At 43.6% G+C, this 20,218-nt stretch overlaps 1 protein-coding gene across 2 annotated transcripts in view; it reads right to left on the reverse strand.

Moving 5' to 3' along the window:
* Positions 1 to 20,218, reverse strand: part of PDE7B (phosphodiesterase 7B) — a 984,492-nt gene that overhangs the window by 190,832 nt on the left and 773,442 nt on the right. For both annotated transcript variants that reach the window (XM_085611598.1, XM_085611597.1), the window contains one exon: positions 5,445 to 5,528. In XM_085611598.1, coding sequence (XP_085467724.1) covers positions 5,445 to 5,528 — 84 coding nt within the window. The remainder of the gene's footprint in view (positions 1 to 5,444; positions 5,529 to 20,218) is intronic.

The following is a 20,218-nucleotide window of genomic DNA, read 5'->3' on the forward strand; positions in this document are numbered from 1 at the left end:
AGGTTAATATGATGACTCAGTAACATATCTAACGATTCATGAAGTTTGGGTACCAGGATTGGCAGTCCCAATCACTGCAGAAATTGTGCCCAGATAGTGTTAGTTTGGTGTAAAAAATTTGAGATCTCACAGGCTGAGGGAGTCGCTGAAAGTCTGTCCTCAGATGTTATGGAAGTGTTGCGTGTTCATGCCCGTCTGAGGCCGGAGGGCCCATTCCAGGGAATTATCTCAAACAAAATGAGGGATGTTACACAGGCATACATTGTTTTAAGTTGCTCTCATGCTTGCATAAAGTGGTCAAATAAAAATACACAAATATCCCAAGCAATAGTAAGAAGATTTACTTTGGGTGAAAATCACTAGCATTTTGCTCAGTAGTGGAATGGAAAGGATATAGATTTAGCACCAAAACAAGGGGCATATTTACAAGTCCCTAATGCCACCGGAGCATCACGTTTTCTGACGCTCCGGTGGCGATGTGCCATTTCACATATTTACAAGGAGGCAAGGGTGCCACTTAATGTGGCTTAACGTCACCTTGTAAATATGCCCCTTTCCGCCGCAGTCTGCTGCTGAAAAGGGGCGGGCATTGGGTGTTGCAGTGGGCATTCCACCGCAACTCATTGCTATTTGACGTTGCACAAGATTTACAAGGGCAGCGCCAAAAACTAATGCCAGGTAATACCGGGTCTTAGAATGGCAATGCGAGGAGAAATAATTAATTTCTCCACGTTTTTTGCTCTTTCCATGTGTGCTGCATTCTACAGTACACGTAGAAAGAGCAATTCGACATTATTTATTCTTTATGTGCAGGATGGTGTCCCTTCCTACACATAAACAATCGCCCCTGCAGAGCATCCACCCTTGCAACAAGGTGCAAGGGTGCCTATGCTGGCACTAGGCAGCTTTTATAGCGCCATCACTTAGGGAAATGCAGGGATGTGCCATATTATTGTAAATACTGAGCGTCACTGCGTTTAAAAAATGTTGAGGTGCGCTGTTGCCGAATTTGACGCTCCAACATTTTTTTGTAAATATGCTGCCCAGTCTTTAGCAAGAACTGATCACTAATGGGCTTTAGCGCACCAGGATTAGTGACCAGTGGTCCTCAGCATCCCTATAATGGTGTTTTTCAAAAGACTATATTCACTAAACAACAAAAGAGCGTACCTAAATACCAAAACAGAAGAGAGCAAAAAGAATCAGCCAAACAAATTCAATCAGATTTGTTTAAAAGAGCCCTCACTCACCCACCTAGTTGGTGACATGCTTCATCATTGGGTTCCCACCAGGGAGGTCGAATACCTCCCCTTTTTAATTCATGCTGGATTTACCACGAATAAATGTTTTTGGGTAAAATCAAGGCATTTTTAAATCACTTTCCCTTCGCCGTTGCACTCACTATTTTTGCACTTCTTTCACCACACACAATCATCCTGCTCTGCTGTAAACAGGCGTTGAAGCACACCGGGGAGGGTGGCAAAATAGGGGGTGTACCCATCCCAAGGAAGAACCCATTGGTCCCGACCTGTACCTACCTGTAACGCCCCTAAATTTAGTATATAGGGGCGACCCTGAACCTTGCCTCATCAGACAAGAAGAAACAAGAAGAAGAAAGACAGAAGAGCTGTGCAGAAGAAGAAGAGGAGGGCACCAACTGCCTTGGCCCTAGCCCTACTGGCCTGTCCCAACCTCGACCCGCTCCAGCGAAATCCTGGTGTTTCCTGCAGCCAGCAGCCCCCAAGAACCCGGAGGACCTGCCCTGCCTTTCCAAACCAAGACTTTGTCTCCAGTGAGCACCGGATTTTCTCACCCACAGACTCTGGCTCCGGCCAGATCCGCGAGTCTGCACCACTCTGCACCCAAAGCCCATGGCCTGAGTTTGAGTGGTCCACCACCATGAGGAGGTCTCCCCGGCAATCCTGACCTGGGATCTGGTGATCTCTGACCTGCCTCAAGTCTCCAATCAATGCCTACAGCCCCTTTCTGGAGGATCCCCCCGACCGCAAGCTTGTAAGAGAAACCCAACGCCAAAAGACACCCCTGCACTCAACGCCTCATGGCCTTGGGTGGCCCAAACGACAGTGTCCCGGCATCCCAAGACATGCCAACTTACCTCTCCAACTGGTGGTCGCCTACAGAAGATCTTCGACCCGAGCCTGCAGTGTTTGTTGCAACCGGAGAATCCCCATTGAAATTAACAAGGCACCAGCACCAAACCAGCACCCTACACCTGATCGCCCCTGTGCCACTGTGGGTGCACCTTGTGTGCTAAATCGGATCCCCTTTGCCCTGAAACTAACACCAGGAGTTTTGCTCCCACAACCTTGTGGCCTGCTTGTGAGCAGCCACCAGCCGGATGCTCCCTATCCCCCATTGGATAACATTGGGCCTCAGCACTCTGTACCTAGTCGCACTAGTGCCGCTGAGGGTGCTTTGTGAGTGAATCTTCGACCCTGGGGGAACCCTGGTTCTATCCCCAGAAACCCAGCTCCCACAAAAAAGTACTTACCTGTAAACCAATAACTTAATTTCCACCCAAAGGATTGCATTGACTGCTTTTCTTTGAAAAAAATTCTGGAGTTGGTTTGTATGAAACCTTGACAAATTGCAAATGTGCCAAAACTGAATTACTTACCTTTTGTCTAGGAAATGACCTAGTGTGCTATCTAGACATATCATACTGATTAGCAAAAGTAACTTAAAAAGTAATCCAAGAAGTAACATGTACAGTAATCTTCAAAGTAACTGAAAAGAAATTTTGACTGTTGGCTTACCTGTAAATCAACCAACTGCATTTGAACCCGCATTCAACTGTAATTCACTGCATAAATCTTGCAAAGTATTATTTCACTTACCTGCACCAGGCCTGGCTTGGTTCTAGAAATAAAATAACTAAATAATATTTTTATACAAACAAATTCATCTGAGTTCAGTTTATTAGTGTGTGACATCATTGCTTGCCTTAGTGTGTACAACCAATGCTTAACACTACCCTCTGATAAAGTCTTAATGTTTCCCACTCTACCACAAATAGAGAGTAAGGTATAATCTACGTTCACCTCTGCCCACCTTTGGGGGTCCACTGAACTCTGTGCACACTATACCTTACTTTGGTATTGTATATACAGAGCCAGATTCCTACAACAAATAGTTAATTTGTATAGATTAAATATCTTAGAAACAATGTCTGTCCAAAGAAATAGCAAATGTGTTAGTTCACCACAATACGAATAAATCAAGGTTGACCAGTGAGCTTCGCTCGCAGAAGATGGATTTAAACTAATGAGGCTGATATGAGGTTGATAGATTAAAAAAAGGCAGTGAGCTAAAAAAAGGCAGTGAGCTACTGTTTCAAAGGTTCCAGAGATGTCTAGATGGGTGAACAATGTAAGGAAGTGTTCCTTTGGGGCACCAAAGTGATGAGAGATTGTTTCCAACATGCTTTTGGGATTGAAGCAGAATTGGCGGTATCCCAGAATTAGGTTTATTCATGGGTTTACTTGCCACAGAACTCTTAGCAAATACTTTTCCTCTAAAGTAAAATGATATTGTCTCTGATGATTACCAGTACTTTGGGTAAATAGAATGTTTTCTCTTACACCATTCACGTTCACATACTCATTTTACAAAAATGCTTAGTTTGCTAGTCACAAACCAGTGCACATTCAGTTTTATGATATTGGTTCATTTCAAAATGATTCAATGTGGATCAGAGTTTTGCCAAAGTTCTTACCATTTGTCAGGTGCACTAAAGCATATGTTTGAAAAAGTAATGAAATCTAATTGTACAAATGAATAGATTGTATGCATGAAGCTAGCTCTCTAAAATGCTCAAGGATCATATCCACAAATTGTTTCCTCCTCCCGATTGGTAATAATATACACCAAAGTAGCTGTTCAGCGTCCCTTGTTTACTGCTTTAATTTTTTTATCAAATTGTCCTTTAGTCAGATTTTAATGTAAGTATGAGTTATGATGACGCACAGAGTTTGCAACCATTTTAGAAAGTCATTTTTGTCAATTGGCGTAAACAGGGTAACAGTGTACAACTAGGGCAGAAATATATTGTCAATTAAAGGTTAGACATATAGGGTCCTAAAAGCCACCAGGTTACTAATTTATTTTATTCTGGTGTTAGAAACCCTGTACTAAAATAATTTGTATCCATCCATTCCACCACTTTACATAAAAGTTGACTCGACATAGATACGTGTTATACCTCTAATTTACATCTCCTCAACAGTAAAGTACAGTAAAAATTTACGAAGGAACTCATGCAGAGCCCCCACCCCGAAACATCTGCTGGAGGAAGGAGCAATCCTGATGACGAAACACACTATCTAGTTGGGGTGAGGAGTGAACATCCTTATTAAGAATAATCTAAAGTACTCTTAATACAATAACAAATGTTAAGATCTTGAGAAACAAAGGATTTTCAAGTCTCTTAAAAGGACCCAGTAATTTTTGGGATCTAAAAAGGTACTAACCAATTATTTAATATTAGACCTATGTTCAATCGAATGGCTGGATGGACAGGGGTATATTTTGAGTATTTACTGCACATTTCTAATCCAGCACCATTTTTTGCAAAAATAGCATACCATAGAGACATTGGTTTTCCTGTTGTCAAATAATGCCGAGAAAGATGAATGCTTTTTCAAGAGGAGCAGAGAACGGCAGATCAGGTCACTATTTCCAACTCCACCCAATTCGACTGCAGAGGTGCTAGGGGCGAGCTGCTGCGGTGGTTTGGTCCGTTTCTGGAACAAATCAAATTTCGTCTTGCACAAATTGATTTGCTTCGGAAACACAGTGATTTAGCACAGAAGTTCCAGAGAAAGGGCGTCTCCTCTCCTTTGGTAAAACTAGTGTACATATTTTGCAGTTACTGCAGAGAGGAACTATGGTTCAAATATTCAGTTTCGGGCAGCACAAAACAACTAACCTCTATTTCCATCAGAGCATAATGTTGACTCACCAATGGTTTCATCCTTTCTAAACGATTTGCTCTATTACGGAAAAATGTCTTTTGTTCAACCGACATGGTAGTTTATTAAAGCCCCTCAAATCAATTGTGAGGGATTGTGCCTAATAAGAAAGGATTTCACAGACCCTGGAATGGAAAGCTACATTTACATTTACTCCCTCAGCTGTCTTTTCTAAAACTTTTATAGGGTGTTGCCAATTGTGCCCCTCTGCCTTCTCATTGCGCCAGGGACATTTGCACGTAAGGTCATCAATGAACCAAATGGTTGCATGAAAAATCCAGTAATGTGCAGACCTTCAAAATAATTTCCTCATGACTTTGTTTAATGTACAATTGGTGACATTTACTCCAAATGGTTACATCATGTATATGATACATAGAAAAGAGACGCCACTACATTTAATCCATTGTACCATCAATCTTCAAGATGAAGACAAAGTGTTTGCCCACTTACTGTTTATGAGTCGAAAATCTATAAATGGATAGGAACCACGTCTTTCAGAGAGAACCCCTGTTGGACCTCTCAATAGTGCATCTCCTGAAAAACAAAGAAGAGAAAGAATAAGCATTACCTGGAGCTATTCAAATTGACAAGCACCTAATTTCTGTAATAAGAGGCAGACATATGACAAAAGAACATACTTCATGACACCTACCAGAGGTCCCACATCAATGTTGAATTTTCAAACTTTAGGAATTACCAAATAAATGATTGTGGTAGGGTAATTGAATTTCTTGCTTTAAAAAAATAAAATGAAAATTGTGCAATCTTTTGTAATAATTTGCAAAAGTGCTTAGATTAAAAAAGTCCATAGCTTGAAGTGCAAAATCCAGAACTTGAAGGTAAAACATTTAGGTTTGTAACCCACTCCTGAACCAGTATGTAGTCTGTGTTATTGGCAGACATCTCACACAATTTTGGTGAAGTATATGGACTATCTTCTACCAGTTCTGTCCGCAAGCAGAAGTGGTGAGATTAGCTTAGACATGAGGAAGTATCATTGAGTCAGGCAGAAAGGATAGAAGGCCTGTACTATAAAGGTACCAATTAATCATTTTACCACGAAGCTAGATCTCAAAGTTTGTGATCTAATCTGATTATGGAGTAGGTGTTTGAAAAACAGCAGCCATGCCCCATAGCTGTCCCCATGTGGAAAGTGCAATAAACTAGTTTCTGGTTGTAGCATGTGCACTTTATGCAGCTCCCGTCAATAGTTCGCTGAAACATAAAATTACATGAACACAATGGGTGGCCTGGTGGAGTCATTTACTATATTGGGCCCGATTTCGATGTCAGGCGGAAACCATCCGACAACTTGTCAGAGGCTTTCCGACCAACATTGGTGGTTTCCCTCTGATCGATGTATTACAATGCCAGCAGTCAGTGGAAAACCCGCGGGGGGGATTCCGCTGCGCTTCCGACAGGCTCAAGAAACCCATTGGAGCGTCAGAAGGCATCATAATCCCATAATGACAGCGGAGCCAACCTCGGCTCCGCAGTCGGGATTATGATGGAACTTTCACACAGCCTTTCTGACATGGAAAGGCTGTCGGAAAGTGGCTTTGGGGGCACCTAGCAGGACCCCATTCACCCCTTGGCCCTCTGCTATGGGGCCTGGGGGCACCTATGGTGCCACCCTAAATATCCCTGTAGGTGCAGGGGTGTTTACAGACATCCATTTTTCAATGGCAGCTTGTGCTTTTCAGCCCGCCGCACAAGTCGCCATTGAAAAGTGGATGTTTCTGACGGTCCATAGGGTGGTTGCATCCAAATTCTGTGGTTGGAACAGCCGACCTATGGTCGGACTGTTACAGTCCGTATTGGTGTAATTAGATCCAACATCGTAATAAGGGCCATAATGTTTTTCATCGAATAGGTTGGGATAAACCGGGAACCAGGTAAGTAAACAAACTTTTCGTGAAAAAAGAGATACCCTTTTGTTGTCAACAGATGTAAGTGGTAGAAAAATGTTCTTACAGTAGCTATGTTAAAAATAAGCCCTCATGTGTAACAAAAAAAAACAATTTTCGATAACTTTAGGGCCATGTCACTATTACCTATTCTTCTTTAAAAAGCTATACGACAGAAATATATGGTACATTGTACTATACTTATGTTATTGTATGCAGGTATACGTCTGCTATTGGTCATTTGTGGGCTTTTGTGTATCACACCACTGGAGTAATTCATCCTCTGTACCTTCTTCACCAACTGAAGCAAGACTGAATTGCTGGTGCAAGAAGATATTTATTGGCCAATTCAGAAAAGGCATTTATGAGTACACGAAGTAGCCCAACTATAGGACTACATAGCCTACTCATAAATTCCTTTGTGCATCTTTAAGCTAACCTTAAAATAATGTTTTGATGTTTTTTTTTTATAATGATCACTTTTTGACACCCATAAAAACATCCTTCCTTCTTGTCTATGTTCCTAACTAAGGAGCACAAAGGCATTTATGAGTATGAGGAGTAGTACTACAGGAGTCCTATTCAATGCACTCATAAATGTCTTTGTGAATTGGCCCCTTGCAGCCTACCCCGGAAAACTTGAAAAAATGGTTTTGTACAAACTCCTGTTACATAATATGTTATTTATGGATACCGAAAGGAAGAGTATATACTTCAAATCTTTTCATATAAAAAATAGGAAAAATGTTTCTCAACAGTACAGTAAGTCTACATACAGGCAGTGAGTGCTGAGCCAGAGGTTGCATGAAAAGGTGTTTGCAGGATCCTCTGACAATAAAAGTGACATCAGGTAGCTTTTGGGTGTCCTACAAGCCCATGTAGAGTTATAAAACTAATACACCCAGTAGCACTGGGAAGCCTTTTTGTACTTCTGCCTCTTTCCAGATATTCCCCTGTGTAAACCAGTCAAAAAGTGCCAAACAGGTAGAATGCTTATTTTTTGATTATCTTTTTTTGCTCTGCATAACAACCTTGCGAAGGCACTTTGTACCAAACATAAATATTATATGGGTGAGCACTATTAGTATACAGGATTGGGTAATATGATTGTGGTTTAAAAGTAACACAACAGTTTGTGCAGTGCATGTCTTTTGTTGAGTAGTGTTACATTCAGGAGAGGGGCAATAGATTAATTGTATAAGTAGCAGGGGCCTCCTCTGAGGCCAGGGGTCACAAAATAAGTGTCAGGAGTATAAGAGAGCAACCAAGAAGTCACAGCTGCAACCCCTGACTATTCCCAAATGACCTCCAAGCAAAACCCGTGCATTCTCATTAGAGCCAGTTAGAGTCTCACCAGACAGCATAAGTCCTCTGTCGCTCTTCATTTCCAGATTCCTGAAGATTCAGACTGCATGCCAAAGGTAGAATGCAGAGTGTGGCCAACATCCAAGGATGGGCCTTCATCTGTTATGGATTGCTGCTTTTCGCAGGTTCTAGGCACGTGCCCCAAATTGGAGCATTTCCATTCCAGCCAGGCTTCGGGGATGGCCCTTGATCTGACTTTCTTTGTCCTGCTTTACTTTTTGGTCTGGCTTTCTCTAATCCCACACAACCAGTGTATAGAGGTGCCTTGACCTGACATGGGTACACAAGTCCCATGAGTTTGATTTGGTATGGCCACTCTCTTCGGGCCGCTTAAGAGAGTTTCCAGTTGTGGGAATTTAGCTCTTGACGACCTGCCCCACCTGCCTGTCATTTGACACCAAGGGCAAAAATGGCTGTGAGCCTATAAGGTCAGGTTGTTCAGCAGAAGGCACTCACTTATTACATCACTCATAACATGTTAAATAACAGCATTGATGACATCACTCATTAGATTTAAAGAACAATATTCTTCAAATTACTAAGGAGTACAGCAGTCCCCAAGGTAATATTCGAGGACATAAGTAGTGCCTGATGGGGTGCAAATTATAGTTAAATGATTTAACTATCCCTGGTATATTTCAGTTTGCTTTTGAGGGTTTTATCATTAGTTCTTGTCTCATTTTAACACCTAACTTTACTTTAATCTTTGGGGTTTTCAGGGAATCTATATGTATACATTACAAATTAAACACTGTGCATATCTTAAATGAATATGTAACTCTAAGTTTATTACTATGTTGTCTACACTGGTAACCCTACCAGTAATAAATGGTTGTATTACTTCTGTTCCACATAGAACTCTGTTAACCATATTTAATTTATGTTATTTTGCAGTTTTATATAGCACAAACTTGGCCTAAGGGCATTGGAGCGCTTTACATGAGCATCAATTACATTACACAAAGTCACATTCATTTACTACAAAAAAAAAAGAAATTTTAGGCACAGGGATATTAAGAGATTTGCTCATAATGACAGAATGTTGAATAACGTTGTGACTTGAGCTTGGCTCCCCAGTTCCAAGGTCGGCAGCTCTGATCTTTATGCCACATCCTCTTAAACTAATTCTTTCAGGGTGTTAAACAGAGATGCTAGGAAGGAGGTTTTCAAGTAAGGCTGTTCGTGCATGCTGCACGTGGTAAATGACAACAAGGCTAGTCAATTGCTTATAAGAGGCAGGAGGTTGCGGCACAGCATATTATCGGCCAATGTAGCATGTTCATGAAGAACTTCTGCAAGAGCCAAGCCCTTGAAAAACTTCCAAGAGCTTCCATGGGAACCTTCCGAAGAAGAGTGTGTCCTCCTCTTGGCATCTCACTCTGTGTTTAATAAACTGACAGCGCTGGAGATGAGCAGCGAGAAATGGTACATCTTTTCACATGCAGCTGTCGGCCAGGGTGAAGTCTGTTGCTAAAATACCATCTGCATGCTGAAAGCCTGCTGGCAAGCCCGGCAGCCTGTCTGTTAAGGTCACTATATTAATAAAAGGGACCAGAAGTAGCAATTCAAACATACAGGGCCTGATTCACAAAGTTAAGTGACACTTTTGTGTAAGTTTACAATTGTTTTCTATTCACAAAGGCATTTTACAAGTAGAATCTTTACAGCTGCGGAGTCTCCACACATAAGAAGACAGGATAGCCCCACGTACATATTCTCTGTAACTACTTGCTCCACATGAGTCATGTTCACCTCACCCCTTTCCAGCCGCGGTCTGTAGTAGGAGTAACTGCAGGGCGGTGACGTGGGGAGGGGGAGGGGCAGGGTGGGGGGTAGTAAACTATGGATTATGGTGGTTTACAGGTAAATTAACATATAAATTAATAAAACGAATTTCGTTGCGTGCACTGCATCCCCAAATGCGATGCTGTGCACGCAACAAAATTCGTTTTATTAATTTATATGTTAACTTACCTGTAAACCTCCATAATCCATAGTTTACTACCCCCCACCCTGCCCCTCCCCCTCCCCACGTCACCGCCCTGCAGTTACTCCTACTACAGACCGCGGCTGCCCTTTTCTTCACTTTCCATCTTCGATGACAGTAGCCTGCCCCTCTCCAGCTGATTTATACTGGCTGTCAATATCCCAAGACAGACAGGCTCTGCCTCTCTAATGTCATGTTTTTATCTTCCCACAGTCTAACTAGTCCACAAATCTAAATATGCCTCATGCTCCATCGCCCCTGCAGGTCTGGTTTCTACAACCACCATCTGCTTTGCGGGTGTGATCCTTGTTCTTTCTGTAGGGTGGATATCCGAGAATATTGACGGTTCAAAAAATGTTTGCTATTTTCTCAGTTTTCTGTGCTCCATGTTCTTTATATTAAGATCATAAGCTGTATGGTTTTGTGTGTTTCTGTGTGTCTGCATAGTAGTGCCATTGAATCGAGATGGGCAAGCTGCTGAAAGCTCGAACCAGGGTTGAGCCAGATACCTGTTTCTGGCTCAGCTCAAGGTTCTGTTGGTCTGTCAAGCTCAAAACAAGCCAAGCATTCATATGGCTTCTGCCTGCCACCAACATTCTACCCTCAGGTGCCAAATGGTATAGATAAAGCATTGACCTTTGTAAAACAGGCGAAAGAAAGATATAGCCATCTAGCGGCTGAATCGTGCAATGTAAAACGAGAAATCCTGCTACTAGCTTGACCAAATTGTGTAGTACTAGGCATATATTTTATTCAAAGAGCCTCCTTTTTAGGTCTCGCCTGCGTAGGCTGCGCGCATGCGCAGTCTCGCTGGCGAGATTTAATGAGATGTGGGTATTTCTGTAAGGGGCATTAAGCCCCGCCTCTCTTTTCCATTGACTGGCGTCACCGTTTATGCTAAACGGTGGCCAGCCATTGGAAAAGAGGTGTTGGTGACGTATTTGCTTGGCTTTCTGAGCGTCCCATTTGGACGGCCTGGCCTGCTTTGCGTTCGTCGCAAAAGGTTTCTTATCTTTCTGGGGCCAAACACATGGCCCCATAAAGACAAGAAACCCATTAACAGGCGAGGCGAGGCCGTCCAAGTGGCTCGGCAGAAAAAGCCAAGCAAATACATCATGGCGTTATGGCGATCTGCTCCGTGCCCGCGGTCGACACCCACCACCAAACCGACGCCGCCATGTTGAACAGCAGCTGCCTTCTTGGAGGAGCGAAGAGGAGCGCCGTGCTGCAGCTGAACGTGTGCTGCAGAGGGCCACGTCCCCGCTCGGGGAAGCAGACTGCGGGTGTAGCGACGGCTACAGCTCGGACTCCACTTCCAGCCCCTGCAGCCCGACTGCGGAGTCTCCGCGCTTCCTGGTACCGGAAGCCTCCCCGCCTGCCACCGTGGACAAACTCTATCACCGAGTCTCCGCGCTTCCTGGTACCGGAAGCCTACCCGCCTGCCACCGTGGACAAACTCTATCACCGCACCCTGGGACTACTGCCAAGAGTGCACCGAGGGGAAAAAGTCCAAGGGAGCCACCGACCCCGCCCTTAGCACTCTGCGGAGGGTAGGGTGTTCCGTCGTGGACAAGCACCGGATTGCCTTCGATGGTGAGAAATGGGGGAAGGGTTTGTACAAAGATACATCAACCAGTTAAAATGTTATGGTTTATGGGAAGCTAGCTCCTCACTGGGCCAGTATGGCACCTACGAGTTCATTGTCCCCTTCTGGTCAGTTAGTGAGTGCAGGGCTATTCACCTCTCCATCCAGCCCGCGGGATCATCAGCAGACCCGTGGGAGGCCGTTGGGTACAACAGCGCTGGTTCTCCTCTCCCCTCCTCCCAGCGGCGCTCCAGCCCAGAGTTTCCATTTCGACACTTCCTCATTCACTGTTTATCGTTCCAGAGAATCCGGCCTGCTATAAATAGCCGAGCCCCATATTTCCGGTTATTAATAATTCTTTACTGTCCTAGTCGCTCATTCAGTGTATTAGAAGCTCCTTGGGTGTGTTCTGGGCTCATTCTGGAGTTATCCGCTTTATCGTGTTATTGATGCCACTAGTCGTTGCTCACCTTAGCGCCAGATGGCAATCGACGGATTGGGTGTGTTTCTAGTTGGTGTTCTTTGTATATTCTCTCTGGTCACTGCTCGACATAGCCTTTGTTGCAAGAGCTGTGTTGTGTAGGCTGAATCTCCCTTGGGCCTGGTGGCTTTCTGCGCATTGCTCTGCTAAAGCTCCCTTACAGTTGGCATCCGTCTGGTCTGGTGGTCACTGAACTCTCTCTGGTTGTAAGGAGCCTGTGAGTTGCATGGTCCCTCTGGACATTGTGCCCTGACCTTGGGGTGTATTATGAAAATTGAAGCTCCCTTAATGCGCACATTTGTTCAGTCATCATTCTGAATGGTTTGCTCAGGGTATAAGTAGCCTGAAGGTTTCTAGCTTTCTCTGCAGGTTTACAAGGTCTGTATTGTATAAAGTTGCCTAGCCGTGTTTCTTGGTCAAACTTTCTGTCCTGTGGATCCATGATAGTGGCTGAATCCGTCTCAGACTGGAGGATTCGAAGAGGATAGTTGTTATTAGTGTCTGGAACCCCGGGGTTTATTAGGATTTTAGAAACTGTGATTGTTGGAATCACCCCATACCCCTCTCCTTGCATTGCGCTACAGCTCACATCTCCATAATGTGAGATGATGGGATTTAGGGTGATTCTGATCATTGTCCACCTCTATATTGGCCTGTGGCACTCATTATCCTTTGGTTCCTGTAGTCTCCTGTGTGAGGTGATGACTGTAGCTTGGAGTCTCCATGCTTCCCCCTTATTTTTGCAGTGCCTTGAAGCTCCTCAGTTTGGGTCTCCCTTAAATAATAACTGCTTGTGTTCGTGCTGTTCGTTCATGGTGTCAGAAGCTTACTTTGGACCAGTGTCCCTGGTGTGGTCCCTGTCGGACCATGTCATTCTTCCTGATTAGTATCTCCTAGTTCATTAATACAAGTAATGTTCTCTTTTGTTCTCCGAGATGCACTCTCACTCCAAGTAAAAGTAATTTGCAATGCAATACGTCTCGCATTTACGAGAGTTTGAGCTATTGACATTGTAAATGACAATGCCTTTTATCTATGTTTTAAAAACCAAAACATAAATAAAATGCATTGTCATTTAAAATGCCAATAGCTCAAACCTGTGTAAATGCGAGACCTATTGCATTGCAAATGCTTGTTCTTCATTAGCACACAAAAGCATGTACAAATGCATGTGTTGAGTATGTGTGCAGTACAAAAACTTTGTTTTTTGCTTTATAGCCTTTAATGTTGATCTGCCTGTAATAAAAACCAATACCGCATATAGGGTACAGATGACAGCTGACTTGCCTCTTAGTTCACTGATGGCATTGTCAAGAGAATGATCAGGAATGTTTTTAAGTTAATGTTTAAAAACTATCACTTATAATAAATGCCCGCAGTGCAGTGATACAATACGATGTACTGAGGTGGAATACTTCCACATGTGAATGAAATATATATTTTTTAATTTTGAAGAGACCCTAAAGTACTTTTATATGATATCTGTTGCATGAATTGCATGTCAAATATTTTCAGGGCTTGGCTTGAATTCAAGCTCTTAGAGCCAAGCCAGATCTTTGGCTCGGCTCTGGCTCAACCTTACATGTTAATTTGTTGGCTCGGCCACTACTAACATTGAATGGAAACTTTCCAGAATCAGGTTCTGGCAAGTATTTTTGTGCTGGAACCAGGTTTTGGGACATTCCCAGTAAATCGTCCTAACTGCCTCCAGGACCATTTGATTTGATTTGGAATTTATATAGTGCATGGCTACCCTAAGGCTTCTCCGCGCTGATGATGAGAGCTGTGAAAAGAGACAGAGCCCATTAGTGGTTTAAAGGAAATAGCCGGGTCTTCAGTTTTTTTCAGAATGCCCGTTCATTTTGCAGCCCTCTTAGGTCCAGAGGTAGCTCATTCCACAGTTTTGGAATCAGATGTGAAAACCATTAAAGTATTCATGCATCTGAACCCAGGCACATGTGCCATGGATATTCAATGTGTGCTTTACCACGCAGAATAGCACCTGGGCTCATGCAGGCTCAACCACACACAGACAATCTCTCTAGCTGCACACACACAAACTCTCTCTGGCTAGAACTGTAACCACCTAATCTATTTTACCAGTACTGTATGGTAATACTTGCTAGAAACAACAGACGTTTGCAGTGGGTATCTTAACCCCTTAACTTATCTTAAGTTGAGTTTGTTAGTGTGCAATTAGCAAACAAGCTTTACTTACTCATTTTTCCATGTTACCAATTTCTTTGGGGCAGAGTTTATAGAAAATAACATATGTGTAGAAACATAGCTTGGTGGGAGGGGTGTAGTCAGTGACTCCCCTTCTCATGACTTGTTCCCTTAGCTCTTTGCTTCTTGTGAAGGAGCAACTCACCCATCCGAATTTGTGATTTTCCGGCAAGATTTATTTTTATTTACAGAGGCGAGCAAGACAACGAAATATCAATTGACAGAGAGGTATGTACTAGAACGCTAAAAAATAAGTGACAAGTTAACTTGTTGAGCACATAACTTTTGTTAGCCATGTTTTCCATGGCAAAATAAAACTTGGTGTTTGGCTAAGCAACTTGCCTTTTTGGTGCTTAAGTTGTTCTTTTCTGTTGTTTAAGGGCAATGCAAACTGATCTTTTAGCATTGTTGTCCATTAGGTTGACATTTATTTTTGGCATTGTCATGCTGGAAACTTGGTGAATGTGGAGAATTAGACCATGCAAGGAACTCATGCAGTGGAGTTATTGTCTGCATTTGGGGTGTAGATTTAGAAAGGCCCGTCAGTGGGGAAGAATGAGTGTCCCAGAACACGTAAGACGCTCTACTAGAGTTGTAACAGCTGGGCCAGTTGGTCTTTAGCGGTAATTGTTCCTTTATGTTATGCAATGATATGCTATGTTATGAGCATTTGTGTAGCATACTAGTTAGACCTAGCATGTTTTTCCCATGTCTTTTTTGCTTCTGACCTCCTGTTTTTGACTGTGTCCTTCCTTTAGTTTTTGCTGGTTGTAGAACTCTGGGCACTTTACCACTTCTGATCAGTGCTAAAGTGCAAGTGCTCCCTGTGTAAATTGTGATTGTGAATGGTTATCCATGAGAGGCATATTTAATTTACTAGTAAGTCCATAGTCAAGTGCAGGGCCTGTAAATCAAATGCTAATAGTGGGCCAGCAGCACTGATTTTGCATCCCCCACGAGAAACCCTGAAAACATGTATCAGACCTGCCACTGCAGTATCTGTGTGTGCAGTTTTAAACTGCCATGTCAGCCTGGCAAATGCATCCACTTACCAGGCACAAACCTTCCCTTTTATTACATGTAAGGCACCCCTAAGTTAGGCCCAAAGTAGACCCATGGGCAGGGTGCAGTGTATTTAAACGGAGGGACATGTAGTGGTGTGTTTTACATGTCCTAATAGTGAAATACTGCTAATTTCGTTTTTCACTATTGCAAGGACTCCCTTAGGAGCCGTGGTCCGTGCAGGTAACAGCAGTGTGGCTGCATGGGGGGATTTCGATGGACGGTGCTGTGGGAAAATTATTTATTTGATTTTCCCTCTGCATTATCCCTGGACTGTTCCTTTCTGTATCCTGCTTGCCAAGATTCTCCAAGGGCTTAAGTGTGCGGGGCCTTCTGTTACGAAGTCTCAGGGCCATCAATGACTTCATCTGCAGCCCCTGAACATTTCTGCTGGGAGTTCTGACCTGCCATGTGATGCCAATTCCAGTTCCCAGCCCTTGGAGGTGGCTTTGCTGCATAGAGAGAAAAAATCCACGCATCAACTGTCAGCCCCCATTTTTCCAAAGCAGCGCTGTCATGTGGATGAAGATTCAACACATCGCTGCCACGTGGCCGAAGAATCGACACAGCGCCTGCCGTGTGGCTGAAAATTCACCGCAGCCTGAGTTCCGTGCACCATGTCACCGACGTCCGTGGCACCCGCTCCAACCTCGCCGCAGACCTTGCGGAGCGGCTGAAGAATCAACACATCACCTACTTTGCAGCTAGGAAATTTACAGTGTCTGCTCTGCTGCATTGACCCAGCACATCTGTATTTTTCAAGCATCGTACTTTGACGCTGTATCTTATGCAGTTCGGATTCGAGGCCGCGTGTCTAGAAATCGACGCTTTACCTCCCCTCACAGTAAGGAATCGATGCAACACTTCTTCTGCCGTGCAGTAAGATCTGATGCCTCTATTCCTCTGGGACTAAGGTACTGACGCATCGCTTTTGGTTTCGGGTGCCTCACCTCCTCTGCGGCTGTTTTTCGTCTCTGATTTTGACACATCAAAGGTGCTTTGTACTAAAACCAATGCATCTATAGATTTCTATGGACTGAACTGGCTTAACCCTTTAAAAGTGATATCTTTGCTTATGCACGTTGGATTTTTTTTCATTTTGGTCTTGTTTTACTTAGATAAAGATTGCTTATTTTTCTAAACTGGTGTGGTGTCATTTTGTAGTGTTTTCACTGTGTTACTGTGAGTGTTTGTACAAATGCTTTACCCATTGCCTCTGAGATGGGCCTGACTGCTCATGCCAAACTACCAAGTGGGTGAGCATCGTTTATCTTAGCTGTGTAATACCCTCATCCTGACTAGAATAAGGGTCCCTACATGGACAGGATGCAAGCCAATGCCAACAGAGATCCCCCTTTCTTCAAATACTCTACCAACTATAAGATCCCATAGTATTGTGATGAAGTCTTTAGAGGTCTCTGGAAATGTTAAGGAAGGAGGAACCGTCCACAATTGAGTGAGAATCCCACCTTGACCCTGAAAATTATTCAAATCATGACTTATTGGTGGAAAACAACTGTATTCTAGCTATATCGCCACAAATTGTGCATATCTTCTGGATTTCACATTGTTAACTACAAAACACTGAATTTAGTTTAGAGTTTTGGTTAACCGAAATTGTACCTGTGCATTTAAGTGGAATACAATAACTTTGGTATGACAGATTGACAGAACATGATTGTGAACTGATCTTGAATGAGAAAACTACCCTAAAACTAAACTCTTAGCCAAAGGTACCAAGATTATCCTTACCTTATCCTTTGTGTGCTTAGGATTTACCACACCCAAGGGTTCCCTATGGATCTTTGAAGGGAATGTCCAAACAATGCCTAACTTCACAGTACCATATTTATTGTTTTTTTTTACTTCAATAATGTTTTTTGTTACCCAGAGTGTCTCTCACTGGCAAGGCAATGAATACATGAAGACATATAGCAGCAGGGCAGTAAAGGAAGACAGAAGTGGAATTGAAGCATATAGGGAAGGAGAGACAAGAGATCTGCAGGAAATTAATTCTCCATTAAAGGAATAGGGTCATTAGCGATTCCTATAGGATGGACACAGATGTGTAGTATGCCCAGCTGGCAGCACCTGCACCATTGTGGACAGTTTAATATTCCTCCCGATTAGCTATAAATAATCCATAGTTGTAAAGTGCGAACATATCACCCCTTAAGGTTTCAAGGCACTGGGGGCTGGCAGGGAGATTAAGTGAGCTATTGTCCAGAGTCACATGATGCTGAGCTGAGCTGCCGCCGGGATCCCGGCGCTCTGGAGTCAGCCACTCAGGCTACTGCGCCACACCTCTCCTCAATGAAAAAGAACAAAGAGCCCAGGGACAGTATACTCCCTGCACACTGTTACAGAGGAGAGTAGCACAAGTAAAGGCAGTCTTTTTACGGGGTATTGCGTCTACCTCAGTTTAAAGAAAATAGGGGCTGACACCAATGTAGAATGGGTGGTTTAGAAATCTATGGCCCATGTACCATTCTACAGTGTTCATTGCTTCTGGCACATCTACTACCATGTCTGAGTATCTCCTGTTTAACAATTAGTTTCAAGTCGAAGTTGTGTTATGTGTTTGTATGTCATTGGCTATCATGGTCTAAGAGCACCACCGGCACTGGGTGGCTGTCTCTAGGTTAGGCAGGAATTACACTTTGCTTCACTTTGCTTGATCATGAGAGAGTCAGTGAGTGAATGGCGATGCATTAAACTTTTATTTCCCTTCTCTGAAAGCACCCCTCGTGAACACACCCCTGGTACACCACCGTTTTTCAGGGCATGATCAAACCAATCCCAAAGGGAAGTCCCACAAGAATATATTGTGGCCGAAATATCGCCTGACAAAAATAATCTTTTCTAAAATCCTTTGCAAAAATCTAGCCTAATGAGAATTAATAACAGAAAATCGACACCCAGTGTAGTAATATTTTTGTATTTGTGATAGTAAACTACCTGGAATTTGAAGGAGGCTCTTTAATGGTTCACAATTGGTTAGTACGACTTAATATGTCTGACCTGAATGTGTAACTGTGATTGCAACTTAGATGTGGCGGTGTACAAGCATGTGTCTAGGTTACTATAAAACACAGGGCCTCATTTACTAAATGTTGCCGCAGGGCAGCGCCACCAGCCTTCTTGCTATGCAGCCCTACAGAAAAAGAAAAGGGCAGGAATGCGTCATATCTATCAGATACAGCGCATTCCTGTCCTTTCCCCTGCGCTGGCGCTCAATGGGCTGCCATGCCCCAACCTTGGTGCAAGGTGCCTGCGTTGCCGAGATTATTGATGTAATACAGCAAGGGACACATTCCTGCATAAAAACAGTCCTGAAAGGTTTTTTCCTCTTTCTATGCGTGCTTCAGACTACAGCACACACACAAAAAGGACAAGCATTGGCATAGCCAATAGGTCTCGCATTTGGGACCTTGTAAGTGTTTAGCCATGCAACAGTTGCATAACTAAATACTTATAAGGTCCCAAAAGCGAGACCTATTGGCTATGCAAAGCGGCCGTGGGGCCGCGAAAGTGAAAGTGATTGCGATCGCTATCACTATCAAGCATCAAAGCGGCAGCTCGACCGCGAAAGTGAAAGTAATCGCGGTAAAGCGCGGCGCGCGTGCCCGCGCACATGCACTGTAGCTCTAGGCTGGCCAGGTAGCACTTTTTGGAGCCCTCTCAATAAGTCTCGCCAGACCAGCGCATGCGCTGGGTCAGGCGAGACCTAAAAAACGAGGTGATATAGAGGTACCCCTGGAGAGGCGTAGGCTTTTGGTGAATTCCCAGGTTTACAAAATCTACTAAATCTGGGAATGTGTCAAATGCCATGGGTGTTATGTGGGAACACCCACCGTAACACCCATGGCATGCCTCCCTATCGCAGGCAGAAGCATCGCAGTGCCGCCATGGGCTGCGTTGCCTCAGTCCATATCTACAAGGCCATGAAAAGCCACACTGGGTGACTTTACGTGGCCTTGTAGTGTACGCCGCCGGACCGTCACTAAACAAGATGTTCCGGCGGCGCACAAGGGCTTGTAAATGAGGCCCAAAATATGTCAGCATGTATGCAAATTAGTGCTTGGCAACAAAAATATGCGTGCTACGATTTACCACATATATAAGTGCAGTGGTGAACATACGTGGGAGAGTATAGTGAACACTGAAAACCTAAGCCCACGTCTGAGAGAACATGAGGTGTGTCAATGTATATCTAACTGTATTGGAAATGAGTGTATGAGAGAGGGCGAGAGGGAGGGATAGAGAGAGAATGTGTGTGAGTGTGTGTGTGGCCCACAGTATTTGCTAAGAAGCCAAGTAAACATAGCAGAGTTCTGCTCCTCAAAGGCTGCCACAGCACAATATGCTCTCTGTCTCTCCTCAAGCTTTCGAGGCCTAAAATGCTTAGGTGTCTACTGTGAAGCGTTATTGAAAAAACCTGCAGTAAATTCATTATATGCTCTAAAACACTGCAGCCCTTGTATATCTTGTTAGGTGCTGTGAAAGAAATGCGTCTGAGAAAAGCTATACATACTAAAGTTTATCTCCTAAGTACACAAATCCAAGTCAAGCACAAGTTTGCAAAAAGAAAGATTTACAACTGTACATGGT

The sequence above is a fragment of the Triturus cristatus genome, chromosome 6, assembly GCF_964204655.1.
Source record: "Triturus cristatus chromosome 6, aTriCri1.1, whole genome shotgun sequence".
In the NCBI taxonomy this organism is placed as follows: Eukaryota; Metazoa; Chordata; class Amphibia; order Caudata; family Salamandridae; genus Triturus; species Triturus cristatus.